This window comes from Canis lupus (assembly GCF_048164855.1).
Source record: "Canis lupus baileyi chromosome 15 unlocalized genomic scaffold, mCanLup2.hap1 SUPER_15_unloc_2, whole genome shotgun sequence".
Taxonomy (NCBI): domain Eukaryota; kingdom Metazoa; phylum Chordata; class Mammalia; order Carnivora; family Canidae; genus Canis; species Canis lupus.
In genome coordinates, this window is record NW_027326421.1 from 203,077 (window position 1) to 227,394 (window position 24,318).

At 44.9% G+C, this 24,318-nt stretch overlaps 1 protein-coding gene across 1 annotated transcript in view; it reads right to left on the minus strand.

Annotated features, from left to right (window-relative positions):
• CREB3L2 (cAMP responsive element binding protein 3 like 2) overlaps nt 1-23,881 on the minus strand; it is a 117,751-nt gene extending 93,870 nt beyond the window's left edge. The window contains exon 1 of the mRNA XM_072819018.1: nt 23,386-23,881. Coding sequence (XP_072675119.1) covers nt 23,386-23,487 — 102 coding nt within the window. The 5' untranslated portion in view covers nt 23,488-23,881. The remainder of the gene's footprint in view (nt 1-23,385) is intronic.
• Between the last annotated feature and the right edge of the window lie 437 nt (nt 23,882-24,318).

Consider the following 24,318-nt stretch of genomic DNA (forward strand, 5'->3'; position numbering starts at 1 on the left):
TCATCTACTTTCTGCGGCATTCCTGGGGTCCCTTTCCTAAAAATACAATGGTCACCCAGACACCAGGCCTTTGCTCAGAGCTGGTGACCCAACACTCTTTTCCCAGAGCAGATGCAGTCTCTCTCCACACAGCTCAAACATCAGGCTTTGGGTGGCATCGACCCCAAATTAATCATCTGGAGAAGTGTGGGAGGTTTGGTTTCTTTTCCTTCAACATTCTAATTTGAAAAATGTCAATCAGAGCAAAGTTGAAAGAATTCTATACTGAACACTATATGCCTACCTCCTAGATCCTACCATTAACATTTTATTTTTCTTGCCTTATCAAAAATCTATCCACCAGTATATTCATCCATCACCCCATTTTACTTTTTAGGTGTTATATAATAAATTGCAGACCCCAGTATAAATACAAATCTGATCCGGGGACTATTTTAAAAACTCCAATGCTCTATCTTCAAAATATTTGACTCAGTGAGTCTTGAAGTAAGGCTCAGTCATCTGTGATTTTTAAAAATCTCTTCAAGTAATTCAAATATGTAGGCAAAGGGATAGGCAAGAATGCAACTGCTTGCCATGAGCACTGACCAGTGGGAGTGGGACAGGCCAGAGGGTGGAGACAAAAGAATTCCACAAGCTATGCAGCTTGCAGTGCTCAGCCTTCCTATACGCGCACACCAATACACACAACAAACACGAAGGGCAAAAGTGCAGAGGTGGGTGTTGGAAAGATTTGCTTTTACTCCCTTAGAACCAAGGCCACAGCAGGAGGTGGAAGGGGCTGAGGGGGAGAATTCATGTCTAAAGCCACTCCTTGAACTTGCTTACATACTGGTTCATCAACCCTGTCTCCCTCCATCCTTGCCACTGCCTCCTTACACTGCCTCTTATCTAGAGCAAAAGGCTGCATGGAAAGGGGGTTGCAAGTCTTCTCAAAATCTAGCAAAAAGAAGAGGATTAGCAATGAATCCTGCCTAGGTTTCTCAGTCCAGACAATCCAGAAGGAGAATGCTTTGGTGGAAGCAGCTACTGAAGCACCAATATCTCCCTTTTTGCTCAGAGAGTCAGAGTGCACATATGAGGTGATTATGCAATAATTTCAAGATAAAATTGTGAGGAAAAATAATACCCATAGGAGTTGAGAAAAGGGAATAATAAATAGTGATTAAGAGAAGAACCTTGGTATAAACCATTGGGCATCTAATCAAATAATTAGTGGCAATATCATAAAAGACCAGATATTAATTTCATGTTGAGACAATAGATAAATCAATCATATGCAGCAACACCAATAAACCTTCTTGTGTTTTAAGAGATGTAGAAGCAGTATCCTGCAGTGCCTTTTAGTTGAAACTTAATACTTTACAATCAAGGAGCACTCTTAACATTTTCTAAAGTGATTTCACATTTTTAAAAATCTCATTTATTCCTCATACTAACCCTGTGAAGTCAATGGTTTGTTTTTTTCCTTTTTTTTTTTTTTTTTTGTCAATGGGTATTATCATTCTACTTTACAAATGAAGCAAATGAGGCCAAGATAAATAAAATTAAATCAGAGATTACTGAGCTCCACAAACCCAGAATGTAATTACCTGACTTCTAGCCACATTTTTGTAATCTAAAAGTACTTTACAGAAAAACTGAAATCAAGGTCAGATAGAATAATCTCTCTTAAAACAGACTGAGCAATGGAAAAGATGAGCTTGAAGCAGTCAGGACATAGCAAATAAAATGTCCTATTGCCATTTCTGGTTCTAATTCCAGCAGCATTTCAGATGGATGTAGAAACAGCACTCTTTTTATGAAATACATATAAACCAGAATGCCATGCCTTGATCAGGACAATCTCAGCACAGTTGATGTGGGTTGGAGCATTTGCTAGATTTCTGTGGATTTGGAGAGTCTACGATTTGTCTCTGAATGGCTTATAAAGACATCTACTTTGGGAGCATCTCTCTATTTGCTAGATGGAATGCTGCCTCAGTCATGAATCACTTAATAAAGCCAATTAGATCTTAAAAAAAAAAAAAGACATCTACTTCACCTTTTTTGCTTTAACTCATTGGTAGGACATGGGAGTGATTTTTAAAAAGCAAGAGATTCACTCGAAAGTCTATTATCTCTGGCTTCTTTTAAAGCCGGGTACCTGCGAACTTTGGGTCTAAATTCCTGTCAGTCTGTTGGGGCTGAGTGACAGCTGCTTCCTGTGAACAGGTTCTGAGTTCTCACAGTCTCTCTAGTCCCTCCTGCTCACTATGACCCCCCTGGACCAGCTTCACTCCTTGACAACTTTCCTATCCACCTACTTGACCCCTGAGCTCAAGTCAACATGAAGGCTGATGGTCCAAGAAGGTATTAAGGGTCAGCCCTGATACTATATGAAGTTTACTAAGTCAGGTCACATTGTTTTCCAAGCAGGGAATAGGCAATGAATGGAGGACACTGGTCAGGCCTTAATACTGGGAAGCAGGAAGCCAAAGGACCCCATGCACTGCTAGTCCCACCAAATGACAAGGAATGACAGGAAATGAGGCTGTCTGAGGAGGGCTGCAGGGGTGATGCACTGGCTGGGTCCCCAGTAATCTGTGCTTCCCTAAGTCCCAGCCCATTGCAGTACTGGCACAGAGTGCTGCTTGAGAAAGACATGTGGAATGGAGACATGGATGAAAATCTCAGAGACATGTGCATTTGGCTGACCAGTTGCCTGTGAGGGCCTAGAAAGGGGCAAAATGAGGAGAGAGGTGCTGGTGGTATTTCAGAGGTTACTGAGAACTCAGAAGGTGTGCAATGAAAATGAAGAGTGAAAATAGAAGTAGTAACTGATACTACTCTGGGAAAATGGAAATTCAGAATAGTTGTATCTTAAGTGCAAAATCTGAGGAATCGGCAATGTCTGCCTGGAATGCCCTTTTGAGAAGGGCTAGGACCAAGTGCGAGCTGGGAAGGGAGTACAGTGAGGTTCAAAACAGGTGTCTGCTGCAGGTAAGCAGGGGGAAGACCACCATGGGTGCTGTGCACCCATCATCTCTGGTCCAGTGCTAGCTCTAGTGTGTTTTATTCATTATCTCAAAACTTCAATTTTTATTCTCTTACTTCCACCCCAGGGTTAGGGCAGGGCAAACTCTGCCAAGGAGACTAGGCAAAGAGGTCAAGCCCTCAGGCCAAGAGCCCCCAAAGCACAGATTGCAGCCAGTCCCGTTGGACCTTAACTTCAGAATAGGATTACTGCCCAGACCCTTGTACCCAGGTGTAGAACTGACCCCCAAGGGGCACGTGGGGCGGGGGGGAGCCAAATCAGTTTCTTGGGCTCTATCTTGTTTGACCTGGCATCAGCACTTGATGTGGTTTGGCAAGGTCGGGGTCCAACCAGCCTCCCAGGAAGGGCGGCAGGACACCTCCTCACCTGTGGTTCTCAAACTATAATGTACATGAGAATCATCTGAGGAGCAATAGATCTTCAGCATATCATCCAGAAAGTCTAGAGTAGGGGCAGAGATAATGGGTCAGTGACAAAGTCCCAGGGATGCTGATGCTGCTGGTCTATGGACCACACTTTGAGTAGCAAAGCTCTAAGCCAGCAGTTCTCAACCTTCATTTCATTTTGGAATCACTAGGGAAAGCTATTAAAATTTCCTGATGCCCAAACCTCATCCCAGAACCAATCAGATCAGAATCTCTTGGGCTAGGATGCACACATCAGTATTTTTTAAACTATCAGGTAATTATAACATGTAGCCAAGATTTAAAAAAAAAAAAAAAAAAAGCATTGCCATAGGCAGTGGGTTGGTCACAGCTGGAGGCTCATAGTTCCAGGATATTCATCTGGCCTGAAGCAACTTGAGGGTGGGGTCAGCCACAGAAGTGACCAGAGGCCTAGTTAAAGTCTCAGCCTAGAGGCCACACCCCTAGGCCCTAAAAAACACAACTGGAGAAAGGGTTGGGAGGGGTTCCTGGTGCCTAGGGCTTCCACCAAGCTTTACAGACACTTGAAAATAGAAAACCTAGATCCAGACTTCCCAAACAATGGATCAGCTTCTAAATTAAAATACATAACTGGCTAGCTCATGTTTGCTCCAGAACTGGTAGAGCTATGGGCTAGAAGTCTTCAGTATTTCAACTGCAGGGACAGGAGACAAGAAAGCGTAGAAATTTTCCACTATTTACCAAAACAATTAATTCCTCAGGGACATGTAAGAGTGACCAGATCGTCTTTTTTCTTTTTTAAAAAGTTATTATTTATTTATTTGAGAGAGAGCACAAGCAGGAGGAAGGGCAGAGAGGGAGAAGCAGCTGAGCAGGGAGCCAGACATGGGGCTCAGTCCGAAGACCCTGAGATCATGACTTAAGCTGAAGGCCAGATGCTTAACCAACTGAGCCACCCAGGCTCCCCATGACTGGCTCTTCTCTTGGCTACTCCTGCTCTTTAGTTATACATTAGCCTGGTTACTCCACGTTGTAACCTTTCCAGGGTCCCTAGCCACCCCATACATTTGGAAAGTCAATTCTGAAGTTTCCAATCCCCGTCAAAGACCCTACACAATGTACAGCATTATTGTGACCACCTCCTGAATGCCATCATCGGCCAGAGCCCACAAGTCCTTGCCATGAGGCAGGAGAATCTGAGATTCTAAACCCTGTATGGGTCCTCTTGGCAGTCAGGACTGAGCAAAGCTGTAGGAACAGTGGCAGAGTCAGAACACAGAGTCAGAGAAGAAGGGAAGAGCCCAGAAAAGAGAAGAAAGAAGGACAGCAAAAGACACTAGAATGGAAAAAGAGAGAAACAGGAAGGAGAAAAGAGGATGCCTGGATGGGGAAAAAGAGGAAATGCCTCTGAGGCTTCAGGGACTGTGCCCAGGTCAGGAGCAAGCCAGCCTTAGGCTAAGCCCAGTTTCTAGGAAGGTCTGTGCTTCCAAAATTTCCCCATGTTTACCACGTTTCAAAAATGATTTCAATCGCCTAAAGGAAACCTATAACATTAGGCCAAATAAAATTCTAAATGGACGCAGAGAAGAATTTATGATGTGGGAAAACTAGGAAGTGGAGAACAAAGTAGGGGTGAGCTAGCTTTAGCCCTGGGTGCTATGAATGAATAGGTGGGCAAGAACCCTCCATTTATGGTCAGAAAAGACAGCTTCAACTTTTGTCTGCTTTGAGTCAGTATCTTGAGTATCCTACAAAATCTTTAAAAAGTAAGATTTTTTTTTCGTATGATGTAAACCGCTCATTTTTCATGCATTCTCCAAAAAAGTGTTGGGAGGTGGAGGGGGGAGTTTGTTTCCAAAAAGACAAAGACAAAGGGTTAGGTTTAAGAGACAAACAGTGGTGCTTGCAGGTAAAGCTCTCTTTAGGGCTTGGGTGGTAAGCTCACCTGTCAGCGATCAGGGTCTAATTAGTGCACAACAGCAAGAGGGAGCAGGGCTTCCTTGGAACATTCTGAGGAATGGAGAGCAGCACAGCAATGGTTCTCCGTCATGCACACAGGATGCTGGCGATAGGCACCACTATGCACAGACCCGATCCCTTTCAGCCTCCACAATCTCCAGGACACTAGCTCTTAACATCTGGAGAGTCATAAATAACTTTTGAAAATGTGATGAAAAACACACATTGGCACTACACCTCAATATCCTGGAGAGCATCTCAGGAGGTTCCCAGACCCACCTGGGTCTAGGATTCAGCTTTAGAACCGCCCACCACTCGACAGGTACTCACTTCTCACAGAGGTCTTCCAGCTGAAAGCACATTGCTCTGGTCACCACCACTTGTCACATGGGAGCCTCATGAAGCTCTAGTGAACCCTCATTGCCATGGACTGTGTCACCCCAAAACTCATATGTTGATGTCCTAAATACCCAATGTGATGGTAACTAGATGTGGTTATAAGGGTGGGACCCCTCCCATGATAGGATTAATATTCTTTTTTTTCCAATATTTTATTTATTTATTTGAGAGAGACCATGAGCAGGAGAAAGAGGCAGAGCCCCATGTAGGGCTCAATTCCAGGACCTTGAGATCATGACCTGAGTCAAAGGTAGACACTTAACTGACTGAGACACCCAGGTGCCCAAGAATTAATGTTCTTTGAAAATGAAACACCCAGAGCACTCTCTCTCCACCAGGTGAGGACACAGCGTAAAGAAAGCCAGGAAGAATTTGCTTCAACGTGGATGGAACTGGAGGGTATTATGCTGAGTGAAGTAAGTCAATCAGAGAAGGACAAACATTATATGTTCTCATTCATTTGGGGAATATAAATAATAGTGAAAGGGAATATAAGGGAAGGGAGAAGAAATGTGTGGGAAATATCAGAAAGGGAGACAGAACATAGAGACTCCTAACTCTGGGAAACGAACTAGGGGTGGTGGAAGGGGAGGAGGGCGGGGGGTGGGGGTGAATGGGTGACGGGCACTGAGGGGGGCACTTGACGGGATGAGCACTGGGTGTTATTCTGTATGTTGGCAAAGTGAACACCAATAAAAAATAAATTTATTATAAAAAAAAAAAGAAAAAAAAATACTGGTCTAAAACAAAAAAAAAAAAAAGAAAGAAAGCCAGGAAGAAGGCCATCACAAGCAAGAATTTGCTAATCCCTTGATCTTGGACTTCCCAGCCTCCAAACTGTAGAAAATAAATGTCCATTGTTTCAGCCACCCAGTCTATGGTATTTTGTGATAGCAGCCCCAGCTAAGATACCTAGAGACTCTCAATGCCAAACACTGTCCATCTGATCCATACGGGACATAAGAGCCTAAGACACCTGTCCCCTCATTTTTGCCTCCTCTGCCACATGGCCCAAGGGTGGAGAATGCCCTCCAGAGCACTAGCAGGCACAGACCCAGCACTGAGGAAACAGACTGGCCCCCAAAGAAGTGGGGGGGGGGGGCTCTCAATTCACAGCCCACTCACATTCCAGGCACAGGAGAAATAAGGGCAGAAATGAAATGTCAGGGCTCCCAGGCATTCCTAGGAGGTGGGGGAAGGGAAAAGGACCAACACTGAAAAATCAAAGGGAAAGCTGGTACAGAGCTAGTGGTCCTTCAGATATGTTCCAGTAAATCTGGCTAACTTCACACTCCCTCTGTAAGGAAGGAATCCATAAACAAAGTCACCTTCAGCCGCTCTTCTAAGAAAACACACCAGGCTTCAGGCAGCTGTTAGTAAAGGCATCCAACCAGGCAAACTGCTTACTCTCAGACCACTGTTTTTTACACCATTGGTCTCCACCAAATAATAAGTCTTTACAAATCCCTGCTCATGGCCACTTCCTGAAGCCACCTTCCTGGCCTGGCTACTCGGTCTGCCAGGGATTGTCTTCATCGTCAGCCTGCGTCTCTGCTTGGTCTTACACATGTGACTGTTCTGGAGGCCTTGTTAGGCTTCGCTCCTCAAGGGCAGGGCTGAGCTTCTATTTTTTTGTGACCATTCCAGGAGGCTAGGTTCCAGGTTCTGTACTCAGAGGCACCCATAATTTCTGTTGGCCAGTGGCTTTTCCTGAGAAAGCATAATCAGACCTTTTGATTCCCATATACAAACCGCCTGTGTCCCTGCCACTCTATTCCCTGGTGAAAGGCACTTCACAGCCCACTCACATTCTGGGTGCAGTTTAGTAGGGTGAGCAGCTCAGCCCAGGAGTGCCAGAAAGTGCAACTGGGAGTTTTGGGCACACTGAGCAGAGAAGTAGAAAGGAAATAAAGCAGTTCCCTTATCTGTGAGGTGAAGGGGTTGTGCTCAGCCATTTTCAAAGGTCCCTATGAGATCCATGACCCTAATAAGTTTGGGAAAATGTTATTTCGTAGTGAGGCAGACACTGCTGCTTGGCCACTTAATATCCATCCTGCCCTCTGTCCTCACCATCAGGTATGTCCACCTTGTTCAGAGTGGCAAGGTATCCGACTAAACCATTCACCTTCCTGGACACTCTGTGACAGTGAGGGATAGCCAGAGAAACCTAAAAGGAATTCTGATTGGGACCTCAGGGCAAGCCTTGGCTTTTCCAATACAGCTTTGCCCTCTGCTTTGCCCTCCCAGAAGGTGATGTCTTGCTGGAGGTGATGTAGTTGTCTTGGAGTCATGAGGCAATGCCCAAAAGGACAAAGGTCTACCTGCTATAGATGGCAGGATGAAAATGTGAGACAGCCCGGGGACCCACTGTCCAACCACTACACCAGTCCTGGAAAGCCTAGCTCAGGACTTCTTGGTTCATAAAGCTAAATAGACCCATGCATGTTTAAATCAGTGTATTTTAAAGCTAAGTGACATATATAGTTCCACCCCTCAAACTTTGGTTCTTGTTCTTTTTTTTTTTTTTTTTTTTTTTCTAGAAGCAAATTTGGCACAGGTAATAGTTTTTCAAAAGGGCAATGAGGAAAAATAAATCTACCTACCAGGATATTTTTCTTTTGGTTGGCAAATACCAAAGAACAAACTTGTCATGAAAGCCATCTGCATCTCACGAAAAACCAGCAAAGGGCTAACCAGTCCCCGAAACCGCCAGCTGCTTCGCAGTAGTGCAGCTCCACAAAGGAGAACCATAAGGTAACTCATTAAAATTTGTTAGCCTCCATAGCAAAGGATTTTCTCTCACTGGCATTCAGCCCCATTTCCAGCAACTTGCTGTTGTTCTTATTTAAAACAAAGATGTATGCCTTCCAGAGAGGGTGGAGATTTGGGCACAGGTTTCTAGCAGCAACCCCACCAAAGCCTTATGGAAATTGCCAAAATAATAACAAGGCATTATGGGAGTAGGTCCTTTCACTTGACAAAACCTCTGTGGAGCTTCTACTGGATGGGATGCTGGTTTAGTCCAGATAAAAGGCAGGCAGAGAAGACCTATATTAGTGTGCATCAGAAGCTGAAAATTATACTCCCAATGATCAACATATTTTCTTTTTTCTTCTTTTTAAATCATTGAGGCCTTTTATAGAGCAGCAAATTCCCAACGTGGAGTATTTTTCTGCCAAGCGAATCTTTTAAAATCTAGCTCTGTGGTTGTTTAGATGTCCTGGAATCTGAGAATTCCGGATTTGGGGTTTTTTCAGGTGCTTAGAACCTGCTCCCCAAGAAGGAAGACTCAGGGCAGGTTCTCTCACTCAATTGTCTTTACATCAACTACTTTGGAAGGTCAAAGGGTGAATGCGGTCAGGCCCTGGGTCAGAAAGAGAGCCTGTAGTTTATATGTCAGGTGATGCAGCTTATCAACAGCATTCAGGGGCACCTGGGTGGCTCAGTGGTTGAACATTTGCCTTTGGCCCAGGGCGTGACCCCGGGATCGAGTCCCGCGTCGGGCTCCCTGCGTGGAGCCTGCTTCTCCCTCTGCCTGTGTCTCTGCCTCTCTCTGTGTGTGTGTCTCTATGAATAAATAAATAAAATCTTTAAAAAAAAAAAGAGCATTCAAAATTGCTCTGGTGGGGAAGGTCCAGGAGACAAGCAGAGAGCCCTTCAGGCTTCTCCCTGATGCTACAGCAGGGCCCCACAGGGCTGCTCCACCATGCTTCCACTTCCTTTCCCACTCTCATGCTAATGGATTCCTCAGCATATCACAATCAGCTCCAGAAATCTGATTCATATTAGATAAACACTGTAAATGATCTAAATGCCCACTCAAATCGTCGTTTCAGGGGACAGCAGGGACAGAGAATAAGCCACACCCCCTCTTGCCTTCCTTCTTGAGACTGGAAGAATGTTAACACCTGCCACCAACCCAGCCCTCAAAACCTCCAAACAATTTCAGTTTTGTAGAAGCAGGTGCCTGAAAAATCCAAGCACGAATTTAGTCATGCAAATCGATACCAGGCATTAGGGCTAAAAAGATTCAGGTAGGAACTAAAAAAAAAAAAAAAACTTTAAGATTCCTGCCACCCTCCAAATGTCTGGTCACAACCAATCAGGCCACATTAGGGTGAAGGGGGTCAAAGGTACAAATTTCCAGTTATAAGAGAAATTAGGTTTTGCAGATGTGATATACAACATGATGACTATAGTTAACAATATTGTGTTACATATTTGGAAGTGGCTACGAGAGAGTAGATCTTAAAAGTTCTCATCACAAGAAAAAGAATCTGTCACTGTGTGAGATGACAGGATGTTAATTAAATGTATTGTGGCATCATTTTGAATATATACACAAACCACATCATTATGTTGTATGTCTTAAACCTATACAAGGTTAGATGCCAATTATATTTCAATAAACCTGGAGAAAATAGATAAATGAATACATACATGCATTTATTTAGGTCACATTAGAAAGGCTTTGTTCTATTTATATTTTTTTTCCCCTGAAGTTTACAACTCAGCAAGGTTTTTCTTCCTACGCATCCCTGAAATTACTGAAGCAAAAAAAAAAAACAAAAAACAAAAAAAGGATCACAGGAAACTAATATCTCCAAGGCAGTGGCCACACACCAGGCAGACAGATAGACACATTATTCATATCATGTCACTCATCCTCTCTCATGGCCTTGTGAAATAGCCTCAGAAGGATACCCAGAGTAGGGAGGGCTAGCACCAGGCTGTATGCCCAGAGTCACTGATTCACCCACTCAAGCATCAGGTATTTCTTTGATTACCTGTGCTGTGCTCAGCACTGTTCTGGTAGCTTCCCAACCAGTGTGCCTAAGGAGTGCCAGAGGCTGGAGCTGAGGGCCCCTGGGGCTGTGAGCAGCCTCACCCACAGCTTCAGTGCACCCAGCAGATAACAGCAATGCCTACGAGTGCCATGCCAACAAGGCTTGGAAGCACTGAATGAAATAATTGCTTGCTGGTGACAAGGGCTATGAAGTTTGTGCTGACTCCGAACCCCTGCCTTTTCTACCGACCCCCTGCTCCCAGTGGTTGAGCCATCAACGGACATGGGGACATGTCCCATGCTCAGAGTCCCACACCGGAAACAAGAAGGGTAGGAATAAGAAAGCTGAACATTGGTCGGGCTCCATCTACTCAACCATCCCATCTCTCAGCTGGGCCAGGCTTAATTTCAGTTTCCTCCTATAAGTGTGTATTTAAATCAGAAGGAAACACTGGGTTTCGACCCACCTCATGTTCCGACTATGTAAACACAGCTGAAACACCAAATGGTTTTCTGGCTGCTATTTTTCTGCTTCTCTTTTTGATCGCACACGAGCAAATGCCCACGTTAAAGACTGCTGGGGCTGGTGGGCGCCTTCAGTTACAACGTGATGCCCTGGAGCCCAAGGGGAGCAGGGTGGTGTCCATCGAGGTTCAGTCCTCCTCCACCTCCTCAGTCCAGAGCACCAGGCCTTCCAGCTGCTCCCAAATGTGGGTCATGGGCTGCCCAGAGCCCTGGAAAGAAAACTTGCAAATCCAGAGCAGAACCAGAAAAACAACTCCTGGCAGTGCCTCAAAAATGAATGCCATCTCAGGGTAAGAAGTTAAAAGTCACAGCTATGAAGATGGGCTTGGGCGCTTTGGTTACTAAAAATATGGTATTTCCCCCACTCGATCCCACCCTGCTTTCCAAAGGATGGAGGCATCTAGTGCCTATGCCATTCGTAAATGGAAGGTTGGAGGTGGGGGTACCATATTTTAACTTCATCATTATATTCCACTGAAATCCATAGGTCTGCTCCCAAATTGTTTGAAGTAAGTTTTTATTACAACAAAAAAAACTGCCTACACACACATATATTTAAGGCTCTTGAGGACCAATTTGGCCTCTTGCTGGACTACAAAGGAAGCTTGTCTGTGACCAATTTTATTTTTTTAAGCTCAATTAGCCAACATATTTTTAAAAAAGAAAAAAATGTTAAAAGCAAAAGCTGCCACAGGTAACCCCAGCTTACAAATCCATATTCCAAAGGTGGTAGCAGTGGGATGTGGGCAGTGGGGGTCGGCTGGGTGTGGTGCGGGGAGTGGAATTCCAGGGGGTGTCCAGGAATTCCTTGCACATTCTGTTCCATTTTACTGTGAACCTAAAGCTATTCTAGAACATTAAGTCTTTTTTTTTTTTTTTTTTTTTTTTTAAGTTTCTAAATGTAGGTGCTTCCATCGAAATAATGGGGAAAAAAAGAAAGCATCCATTTCCTGGTCAGCCGAGAGACCACTCAACCCACACAGTAGCTGAAATTTGGGGTGGCTCCTAAATTTTGCATCTCCTCACAGGTGTCTGCTCTGCTGCAGGCTGAGAAGCACCAGGTGCCTGCTTCCTGCTTACCCCCACCCCCTCTTCTTTTGCCCCCTGGGCCTCAGCCCACAGGCCTGTAGACCTGGCTACCAAGCCCCCCTACTCCCATGCCTACTCCTCATCTCCAGAGGGCCAGAGGGCCGAGGGCCCCAGCAGCCAGGCAAAGAACATAGGGAGGAGCCAGCCTCAGCAAGCAGGGGATACACAGAGGATCTGGGGATGACCACAGGATGTCCCACCAGACTCCCTGCTCATTTTCTTTGAAGTGGCATCATTTATTTTAATGTTCCTTCCTCTGGAAAACCCTTGGGCTCATATTCTTATAATAAAACCATTTGTCCTTATCTGCTCCTATTATCATATCATACAAAACTGGAGCCAATTAGGTGTCTTTTTTTTTTTTTTTTTGCCTACTGAATATTGTTGATGTATCTGTGATCAAACCCATCTTTGGCCATCGGTGGGTCTACTTGATATTTTTTCATGGGAAGAGTCAGAAGAAATAAAGGAAAAGCCTCAACCCTTACAGGCATTTGGTAAACCCAACACTCTCCTACAGGGGTCAGAATCCAGAGACCAGCCTTTTGCATGCCTGAAGGCCGGAAAGGACATATGCCCAAAGGAACCCAAGCTCAAACTCCGGGTGGCCAACCAGAAGGACATCCAGGGACAGATGAACTCAGCCTGGAGAGAAGAATGAACAAAGTACCCTCATAAAAGTGCAAAGGCGCTGTGACCATCTCCAAGGCCAATTTTAAGGATTGCTTTTGGGTTTGTACTAAAACACAGGAAAGAAAGAGGCAGTGTTGTCTACATGCCCCACCATGCATCTTTACCCCTAGTTTCTGTCCGTCTGCCCTCCACTCCGGAAGCCAGGCCTCCACGCCCTGGGCGCAATGCTGCCTAGCATGCCTCATGCTCAGACCACAGGTCCTGCACTGAGCTGACATACACACGGTCCTTGAAGCCAGGTGAAGTGCAAACTCAGCCTTTATTTATCTTAAGCACTGTGTAGCAACTCTCTCTTCTCTTGGAACCTGTGATGGGATTTTCCTGGATTTTCTCCACATTTTCCTGCCGGGTCTTTCCGAGTTCCATCTGCAGATTCCTCCTCCCTGGCCAACCCCTCTAGGGCCCCCAAGGCTCTATCCTTAGCCTTCCTCTCACTCTTCACTCTCATCTAACCTCCCTGGACCAGCTTCTGTGGGCTATGGGCTTCACTGATCCCCACAGACTTGCAACATCCAAGTCTACACCTCCAGACCAGACTTTTCTCCAAACTCCAAACACAAGTTCCCAAATGCCTTTTAAGCAGAGCTCCTGGATGTTCCATGAATGCATCAGACTCACTATGTCTCAAACTGAACTCATTATTTTCCCCACCACTCTTCTAAATATCCCCTTTCGGGGGCACCTGAGCAGTTGTCAATGAAGCATCTGCCTTCAGCTCAGGTCATGATCTCAGGGTTCTGGGTTTGGGTCCCAAGTGGGGCTCTCTGCTCAGCAGGGAGTCTGCTTCTCCCTCCCTCCCTCCCATCATGAATGAATGAATGAATGAATGAATGAATAAATAAATAAATAAATAAATAAATAAATCTATCTTTTAAAAAATTGTTTTTTAATATCCCCTTTCAGATCACTGGAAGCATCACCAACTCAGTCTGCCATCAGAAAACAGGAGGTCTCCCACCCCCCACCCCACCCCACAAAGTCACTAAGTCTCCCAGTCTAGCTCCTAGCCCTTGCTGATTGATGTGCTCCTCTCTGTCAGGTTCAAGGCTCTCATGGTATCTTGTTTAACCTCAGCGATGAAAAAGCCAGCCACAGATCATCTTGCCACCATTAATTCTACCCTCCAATCCATCCTTCACAACCACTAGGGTTTCCTTTCTACAAGACATTTTTGCTCCTGTCCCTTTCTCGTTAAAAGCCCTCCCACTCTACTACCCACAAAAGAACATCTGAATGGTTAACAAGGCATGCAGACTTTTTTTTTAAGATTTTATTTATTTATTCATGACAGGCACACAGAGAGGCAGAGACACAGGCAGAGGGAGAAGCAGGCTCCATGCAGGGAGCCCAACCTGGGACTTAATCCCGGGTCTCCAGGATCAGGCCCTGGGCTGAAGGTGGTGCTAAACCACTGAGCCACTCAGGCTGTCTGGCATGCAGACTTTTTATGATCTTGTCATATCTCCCAATACTCCCCATAGAGTACTCTCAAAGTACCTGAAACTATTTGGGATTCCTAGAATCAACCATGACATTTAACACATTTCTACTCTATACCTGCCACTCCTACTGCCTAGAGAATTCCTATTTATACATCAGGACCCGTTGTGAATATCATCTGCTTTGTGATCTCCTTTGGAATTGTGGTTCCATCCTCTGTGCTCCAGGAATATCTTGAATACAGCTCTGGTGCAAAATGTACATCAGGTATTTAATGACTTGTTTATATATCTTCTTTCCCACTCTACTGGGAGAGCCACAAGGTCAAGATAATGTACATCCTCCTGCCTAGAACATGCACAGGTTTAGAAAAGCAGTTCATTAAGTTCCTCAAATTGGAGGAAGGACCAGCTGTGAGATATGCTTCCCCAGGATGCATGGACAGGAAGCCAAGGGAAGGAAGGAGTTAATAGTTCAACCTTTACAATGCTATGATTGGTAACCTTGGATTTGAATTTCTGTTTAACACAATTGGCCAGTGAGAACGCATTTTCATCACAAATCCTCATTTCCTCCAAGTTTTCTAAAAACATCACCCTATCAGTTTGAATCCTGCAGTCTCTTTCTCAGCCAAAAGGAATTTCCCTTTAAACAAAAACTATTCAGACATTTCCAAGATATGAAATGTTAAAAACCAGGATTTTCCACTCAGACAACTAGGAAACTGTTTGTGGATTTTTTTCCCCAGACTCTTCTTAAGTGCCAAGAAGTCTGAAGAGGATTTTTTTTTCTGATGTTAAAAAAAATGTTTCCTACCTCTGTGCCTCTCTGTTTTTCCATTCTTTATATTGTCTGGCTTTTACAGAAGCAAGGTTTTAAGTCAGGAAAGAGAGGCTACAGAATGCAACACAACAGCTGCCAATTGAGCTGTTCCAACTATACAGGCAATCAACTAAATCTTGTTGGTGTGTTAAATCATTTTTTAAAACTGAAAGGCCTTCAAAGAGCATGATACCCAGAATAGAACTATGGGGTTTAAAAAAATAAAAAAAAATAAAATAAATAAAATAAAATAAAATAAACAACCTTGGTGGCCGTGTGATACAAATAGAGTATTTTAGTATTTTACAAGTTGGATAAACTGACACCCAGAATGTCAAGTACCTTGTAACACAAATTTACAGATCAAAACAACATGCTCCAAAGAAAAAGTCTCTTCCAAGAGCCATCATTGATACTTCTGACAAGAAGCAGGCATAGGAATTTGGGTGGCTCAGAGTAACCCATCTCTACTCTTAAAAACACCTCAAAGCTCTTCAGTAATGTCAGCACGGTTTGGGTAAATAAATTACTCCAGAATAGAGCAAGTCAAAGGCAGGCAGTTCAACAGGAGACAATTGCAACTGAGCTTGACAGCAGGTATACACAACGGAGGAAATATACGGTACACGATTCTAAGAAGTTATGTCTGATTTTTGCTGACCTTCCACACAGTCCTAGAAAAATTTAGACATACCACCTCAGAACACCACAAAGTGTTTCCCAACCCAAAGAGTAAGCACAAGCCCAGCTAAAACACAGCTTGCATCTGACGAGTGACACTGACTCTAGAAACAACTGTGTCCCAGTAATGACCTGTGAGTTTCTCATGGGTCTATACTGCAGGAGAGCTAAGTCAGTAAATATTCCCTGAGATAAATGGGGTGCAGTGATAAAAGGAGTTCAAAGTGTCCCCTACTCTTCTCAGAATAATGATCATGAAGATGCAGGATTACCCAGTCACTGCCCTTCCAGAACTAATGAAGGCCCAGAAGAATCTTGGGTTATACCAAACTTTCCATCAATAGGCAAAAAAATAGATACAAAGATCTGAGAACCGGCTGTATTGAAAGTGATAGAGGGGAGCATACAGAAAGAATAGAAGGCCAAGTACCAAACACGCACATTTAGGAGGTAGCAAGGAAGCCAGTGAAAAAGGAAAAGCTGAGCCCCTCAGACTGTCACGGAAGCCGATCACGAATGAGTTATGAGATGACCTTGTAGTCAATGCTGCCAAATTATGTCCATGAGGCCTAGTAGGTCAGGACAGAGAAAAGACTAGGTGTAGTGGTTATAGAGAAGTTGGAGGACCTTCTAGCAACAGTGGGTACCAGAACTGACAGGGTGCAGAAGTAAGTAGAAAGTAAGGAAATGCAGGCAGTAGGTATTGACTACTTATTTCAGAAAAGCTGGCAGTAAACAAAAGGGGAAAAATGTGAGCAAGAAGGAGCAACAGCATCTGGCAAACATGTGTTCAAGGCAGAGACCTGTGTTTACAGCAGAAGGTAGAAGCTGGGGAGGGCAGGAAATGAGGATGTGTGCGAGAAACTAATAACAGGCTCTCGTGCTTCCTGAGTGATGTCAGACTCCTAAGGTCAGAGCATCTCTGCCTCAGAGAGAAGATGTTAAGTCAGGGGAGACGGAGGAAAAGCCTATCTATTATGGGCCAGGCAGTGACATGTGAGGTAACTTGCCCATGGCCCTTGACGTCGAATCTGCCTGACTTTGCCAAAGCTCACCCTTTCCACCATGCTGCCCTCAGCTCCACACTAGTGGAAACCAGGGCTGTTACACAATCACCCACACTCCCACCTTGTTCTCCAAACTAAAGAAAAGATCATTGACACCAAATTACCCATGTTGCTTTCACACTAAATTTTCAGATTTCCAGAAGCATTTACAAGAATTCAGAGTTTAAAAAATATATGAACGAAAGAGGTCAGGGTCACCGAACTTAACCATTCTCCGAGAGTGCCTCACTCCACTTTCTTTAGGCATCAAGCAATTATTGTGTATCTCTGAGCATCCTGCACTTGGCTAAGTAAGCATCATGAGAATACAGAAAAGCCAAAGTTGTGTCCCCTGTCCTCAAGGAGCTTATGTTTCAGCTAAGCCAATCTCTTGACTGCTCTAGGCCTCAGATTCTCGGTACATAAAACAAGCCAATGCCTCCCATGCGCCCCGCAGATGACCTATATGTTTCAATTCAGGAAAAATCTAGGTCACTTAGAACTTCATTTGGAAGAGATGGAAAGCATGTGATGAGCAGGGAGGAAGAGGAGGAGGCTCAAAGTTGATCCAAAGATCATGCTTTTCATCATTTTCTTTCGATCCTGACTCTGCAGTGGCAGGGAACATGAACACTCCCCCTCATTCATAAAATTACTCACTTGGACAATTGAGACATCCTATAGCCGTAGGCCCAAAATCCTACCAAATAACCAAGCAACACCTAGAGCCATCTGCCTCGAGACAGCAGACAGACAGGTCAGAGCCATGCCAGGCTGAGGCAGGCAGTTCAGGATGCCAATAGGTACACCTGGGCTTATCACTATTTGAATAGCCACGAGCAACCAAAACAAAATAAAACAAAACAAAACAAAACAAAAAAAAAAAAAAAAAAAAAAAAAACACCAGCTTCCTTGAAAACTGACATTCAGCTTTCCACCTGCAGATCTGAAGTTGTGTGGACCTCCCAACAAAACAAGTCATTCTTGTCTTACATGATAAGCATGATTGTAGGCTTAGTTACCTTTAGCCCTGATATTTGACCCTGATACAGACAGTTCAGATAATATAGTCAATTCTACATTTCCTAGCTAGTGAGTTGGGACACAGCAGCACATCCTCCCTGATCACCTTTGTGTGCATTTCCGAGAGGCCAGTCTTGTCTCTGTGGTCTTCCTTCATTCGCTACTATTAGCACAGGTAAAAAACACTCTAAGAGCTTTGCAAGTGGCACAGTACCTGGTTTGATCTTTTATTTCCAAGGCTAATTATTGTGGATTATAAAACATTTTCCATCTGCTAGCCCACCTCTGTGAGGAAAACAGCCATTGGTCAAACAAACACACTAATGAAAGGACTGCCAACTCAGACTATTTTTCCAATGATCATGCTGAGTGAGCTACCGATAGCTCTTCAATCCCCAGATGACTAATCTGAGCCAGTCATGTAAATCCTGTTCTAGCCATTGGTTTTAAAATGGTTAAATGACCCCATCTTTGTTGATGAAGCTCAAAGAGAAATTAGCTGGTGGACTTCTGAGAAAAGTTTTTTCCATTCTAAAAAAGGACGCAGCAAGACTCAATCTCTCTTATTCCTCTGAATATTGCCATTTTGAATCAAATACCAGAAACTCATATGGCAATGAGTTGCTTTCTCATTGCATCAAGCCCAAAGATGAAATTTGCACATAGATGGATGGCTGTTAGGACCATAATGACACGGAGGAGTTGCCCAGTCAGTCAAACAAGGAGCTATATACTTACAACGTGACATAATAATTTACTTATTGAATAAGCAATCTGAATCAGGTTTCAGTTACTTAAAGCTGCAAAAATTATAATTTAATTCAATTAAATTAGATGCAATACCTTGTTTCTCTTGCAAGACCAGCTTCACATCAGACTTCCCTAGATGCAATACCTCGTTTCTCTTGCAAGACCAGCTTCACATCAGACTTCCCTGCTTCCATAGAACATTCTTACTTGAGGGTCTTGCAAGAAAGAGGGCAAGCACAAAACCCAGTAGTGCCCTCTCAACTTTCAGCAGTATGCCTGAGTCCACCTGCCCCCAACCTGTGTTATCACCATGAGAACAATTTCAGAGACAACAATCTAATAGGTCAAACAAATTTCACCAAGATCACCAGGATCTATGATCACTAGATCATAGATATATTAGCAACACATGTACCTGGCTGCTTTATGAATAAGAGCCAAGTATATGGAATAGTAGAAGAATAGTGAGTGCTCCCCCAACTCCCCAAATATTCCTCCCCTACAACTTGGGTATTGCCAGAAGTTCTCCATTTAGAGATCCACCTTTTTGAGTGGAAGTAATTACTGTTAAATATAAATGCCCATTTAGGGGGTCATATGTTAAACCTTACTAATATTTAAATTTTCAGTGTAAGCTCATCAAATCTTTCATAAGAGCAAAATTTAGGAGTTAGAAAGAGAACATCATTACAGTGAGTACTTGAGGGCCAAGAAGGGAGGAAAACATGAAAACAATGGTCAAGAAAGGTGAAGTGAGGGCCTTGAAGACAAACTATATTTGCTTTGCAATTCGACTAGAACTCATTACTTATCTTTCAGTGCATGACGATCAGGTGACAAGCAATGATATCCTCAAGCCAGCAGGACCCCGGGTTCCACCTCAGAACCTGGTCAGGGGCCAATAACAGGAGTTGTCCCCAAGGTGGTACATCAGCCCCAAATCTTCAATATCCCATTGAAGCCACATCAGTCGCTGGGCCAGCCAGGAGGAAGGGGAAACCACCAGCCTGTGAGATTAGCCAACTCCATCCCAGAACTCAGTGATAGATGTGGAAGCTAGATGGCCTTCACATCCGGACACAGGTTTAACAGCCCCTTAACTCTCTACCCCACACTGTCTGGTATTGGTCATTTCACTTGAAGAACCAACCAGATATAAAAATTTAGTGCACAGTCACTAAATTACCTTACAACTACTAGATTGATATGAACAGCATTGAAAACAAAACGGACCATCATTATCTTTGCAGACTCCATTGTATAGTTTTCTACAAAGATTAAAATAAAAAAGAAAAGATTAAAAATTGAAAAAAAAAATCCCAATTCTCCAGATTGTTAAACTGAGATATAAGAAAGTTACCAAGATCATAAAGTTTATCAGACCCAAACTCACAGTTAATCTTCCACCCGTAGAGCCCCCTTCCACCTAGGATTCCGGCCTCCTCCTCTCTTCACCAAGGCCTCCACTGACTTGGAAAACGTTGAGCCTTTTATTTCTTTTTAAGATTTTATTTATTTAATCATGAGAGACACAGAAAGAGAGGCAGAGACATAGGCAGAAGGAGAAGCAGGCTCCCTGTGGGGAACCTGATATGGGACTCAGGACTCAATCCTAGGACCCCAGGATCACGACCTGAGCTGAAGAAGGCAGATGCTCAACCACCGAGCCACCCAGGTGCCTCAGGAAGTGCTGAGCCTTAATGGAGCACCAGATCTCCTCTCCCCCTAGGGAGACTCAAGTTAAAATCACCTCTAGTCCAGTCTTACATGGTGCCTTTAAGCTTTAATTTTACATTTTCTAAATACATTCTGGAGGTAAAAAAATAGAACAGTATAAAAGGGGTAACATATAAATAATTCTCTCACCCCTACTCCCTCTGTTGACCCCCCCCAGACCCCAGATTGCCGTGCCAGAAACAATTATTCATTTCTTGAGCGTCCTTCCAAATATGAACTGTGTCTATATAAGTAGATAAAATTTATAGCCTGTTTTCCTCTTTAAATTACAAAATCCCACAACGAATGCCCAGAAATATAATTTGCACCGAATCTTAGAGGAACACAACATATGTGTTAGAAATGCCCAATATCCGGGCAGGTTTGGGGGAAGGAACAAGGTTTCTCACAATGCTTTCAAACCAGAAAAGAGACACACTCTCATTTTTAGATCTACCATCTTTTCTAGGCCCACTTTTAGCCTATACACACTCTGGATACAACAGCATCCATAAAAGTACTACTCACTGTTTTAAAATAATATGTTGTCATCTGTATGGAAACTACTTTTTAAGCTCCAAGAGGAAGCCCAAAGCTCTAAAAACTTGGGATCTAATAAGCAAGTGCATATTCATCCTATCCATGTACTTCATTATTTTGTAAGCTTGGAACCTGTCCCTTCTAAGCCTTTGTCCTTCTGAACCGAGAAGTCTTCTCCCCACTAACCATATGAGAAAAACACTGCTCCAGCTGGTTCACAGAAGGCGCCAGAGAAGGTACAATCCCAGCCTCAGGCGATATGAACCCTCTACGTTTTTAAAATCAGGTAGGTGACAGGTTTGCTAAAACAGGGCATTAGCAATCATGCATGTGGTAACTAAATCCCTATTTAGGCCTGGGGGTCAGACTATTCCACATTTTGGACAAACAGCAATTTAAACCAGTTCTGCAATTGGATACCCAACAGAGTTCAAGAAACAGATGGGAAAGTTATCTATATTCACATCTCTGCCAAAACTCCCCTTAGTTTAGAAGCAATACAATCCAGTCGTCTGTTGCTACTAAATCCAATACCTCTTTCAACACTAATTCATATACATAGTGTATTGGCAAGGACCCTTAGTAATGATGAGTGGCATTTTATAGGAGTGAGCTGCCCAGAAGAGAGACACATTCCTAAGTGGCAGACATAAAAGTCATTTTAAAAAAATAAAAAATTAGAGGAAAAATAATCACACATCACTGCTTCATCACAGTTTCATAGAAAAACTGAGCTCTTGGGGGATCCCTGGGTGGTTCAACGGTTAAGCGCCTGCCTGCAGCCCAGGGTGTGATCCTGGAGACCTGGGATTGAGTCCCATGTTGGGCTCCCTGCATGGAGCCTGTGTCTCTGTCTGCCTCTCTCTGTGTCTCTCATGAATAAATAAATAAAATCTTTAAAAAAGAAAAACTGAGCTCTTAATACCAAAAGGAATGTAAGGTCTCTACCCCTGACACTCTTCATAAAGATCTTAATTAGAGCCAGTCCAAACTGTTCTGTCTGGAGTTAATGTCATAGTCACAGGTAGCATCTTAAATCCTATATGTGATCTCACAAATGCAAGTCACAGGCCGAAAGGGAATGTGTATGCCTGTGCACTATTCATGCCACCAGCTGAAAGACAACCCCAAAGCTGTGGCATTACAGCTGCTGGATGAGATATTTTCATAGTATGTTTAAGAACAAAAGAGAAGAACTGTCTCCCCCCTCCACCCCATGGTTCAAATGCCGCCCATGTCAGTAGAAACACCTGGAGCACCCAATTACCAGAAGATATTTGAGGGCCAATGTGTTCTAAGTCCTGGACTGACAACAGGAAGTTCATCTGGGCCCCCAAACCAAATGCAGCCCAAATGGTCTCCTCGGGGAAAGCCTCAGTGAGCAAAACCCAAATCCCACTACACATCTGGCTTTTGCCCCAGCATGAACTACCACTCCCTCTCCACCCTGCACTCTGCATTTTTCCAACAAGCCATTCTCAGCCATCACAAATGCTTTGGTGGGAATCACAGGGAGGCCCTCATCCCTTTTCCCAAAATAACGTAGACCAGAGGCAAAGGCCAAGGAGGTGGGGCCTGCAGGCCATTTTGCAAAAGTTTCAAATATCCTGGCACTGACCCCCTTAAAAAAAATCATGAAGGGAAAACAGCCAAGCTTCTCGTTTTCTCATTAGTTCTCTGTCTCTCTCACTCATTACTAACTTCTGCATTTTTAAGAAACAAGCAAAAAGTAGATCTCACATAAAATCATATTAACATTGCTGGCTGTTGGAAGCAGGAGTTTATTTTGCAAACTCAATGCCAAACACTTGAACCTGACACCTTTAAAAGAAATGTGCAGTGTTCTGTGACAGTTCAATCCCCAAACGGGTCCCTGAGGCATAAGACGGAACAAAGAACTGGGGAGCCGTTCCACCTCCTCCAAAGCCTTTCTGACATATGCAACTGCCTCAGATTTCCATACTCTGCTGATCTTTCCCCTGAAGAAGAGAGAGGAAGCAGATTTATTGGCTGTCCAGTTAAAGAGACCAAATAACGTAGTCTCTCTCCTACATGTCAAAGAAGCTTTTCCAATACACACACACACACACACACACACACGCACACCCGTGCAATTCCTTCCAGAAACATAGAAAAAGTAAAGAGCGAGACTGTGACAGCGAAGGGAAGAAAATGCCACTTTGTTTAGTTCTCCAAACCTTCCCAGGGAACAGCAGCAGACTCAACAGTGGCACCGAATTCTCCACCACCTACCCCTTGGGCTCTCCCCTGCCCCCCAGCAGGGGTGAAACAGGCTCGGGAACAGAGCCTTCCTTGCCAAAGGAACACAAACTGTCACTGCGATCACGGAAGCCCGAAAAGGGCCAGGGGCCCACCCTGGTCTGTCCGGGGGGCAAAAGCACACCTGTCGCTGGGTGTCTGCCCCGGGCATGCCTGCCTCCTCCCCGACACTTCCTCCGCAGCCCCCGCCCCCCGTGCCCTTCAGGTCCTCACCGTGTGGTACATCAGAGCCTCGGTTTCCCCGGGCTCCGACAGCTCGCTCAGCTTGCGGTCCCACTGCAGGACGCTCTGCTCCCCGCTCTCCAGCACCTCCATGCCGGGCGAGGATGCTGCGGCCTGAGCACAGCGGGTGGAGATGCCTCCGCGGTTAGGGTCCCGCGCGGGGTGTGCGCGTGCGCGTGTAGCTTAGGCACCTAGGAAGGAAGCGCGTCCTGTGCTCTATCTACCTGCCGGAGAACCAGCTGCCAGGTGCTCCCGGCCGGTGACCTCGGAACTCTGAGAACTGCCGGGGGAGACAGGCTGTCCAGGGACCCGGCTGAAGGCTGATGGGGCTACAGCAGGGCGCGCATCCAAAACAGAGGCAGATCAGGTCTCACCCCAAGAAAATCCCTTTGCAATAAGCCCACTTCCCACTACCGCCCCAGACGCAAACTTTGAGACTTCCCCAGGGCTCCTCCGCACGGCTCCAGGACCCCAGCTAATGACTCCACCCCCCTCCAGGGCAGTGACCAATCGGATGCTCACCGCGCCCGCCCGACCCAATCAGAAGTCAGGCTTCCCGCCCCGTCCCGCCCCGAAAGGCTGGGCAGCGGGAAGGCTCAGCCCAGGCTTTGGAATGTGGGCGGGGAGCGCCTCTGACGTCACCGGGGAACTCCCTCTGCCCCGGCGCGACCAGCCACCGCTCTCTGAGGCAGCGGACCAATGGAGTGCCCGGTCCGGGCGTGATGGACGGGGGGTGTGGCCAATGAGAAAGGGGCGCCTTCAGGGGCCAGCCAATCAAGTAGCGACAAGAATACATTTTATAAAAGAGGGAGGGGTGGGGATCCCTGGGTGGCTTAGCGGTTTGGCGCCTGCCTTGTCCCAGGGCGGGATCCTGGACACCCCTGATTGAGTCCCGCACGGGGCTCCCTGCGTGGAGCCTGCTTC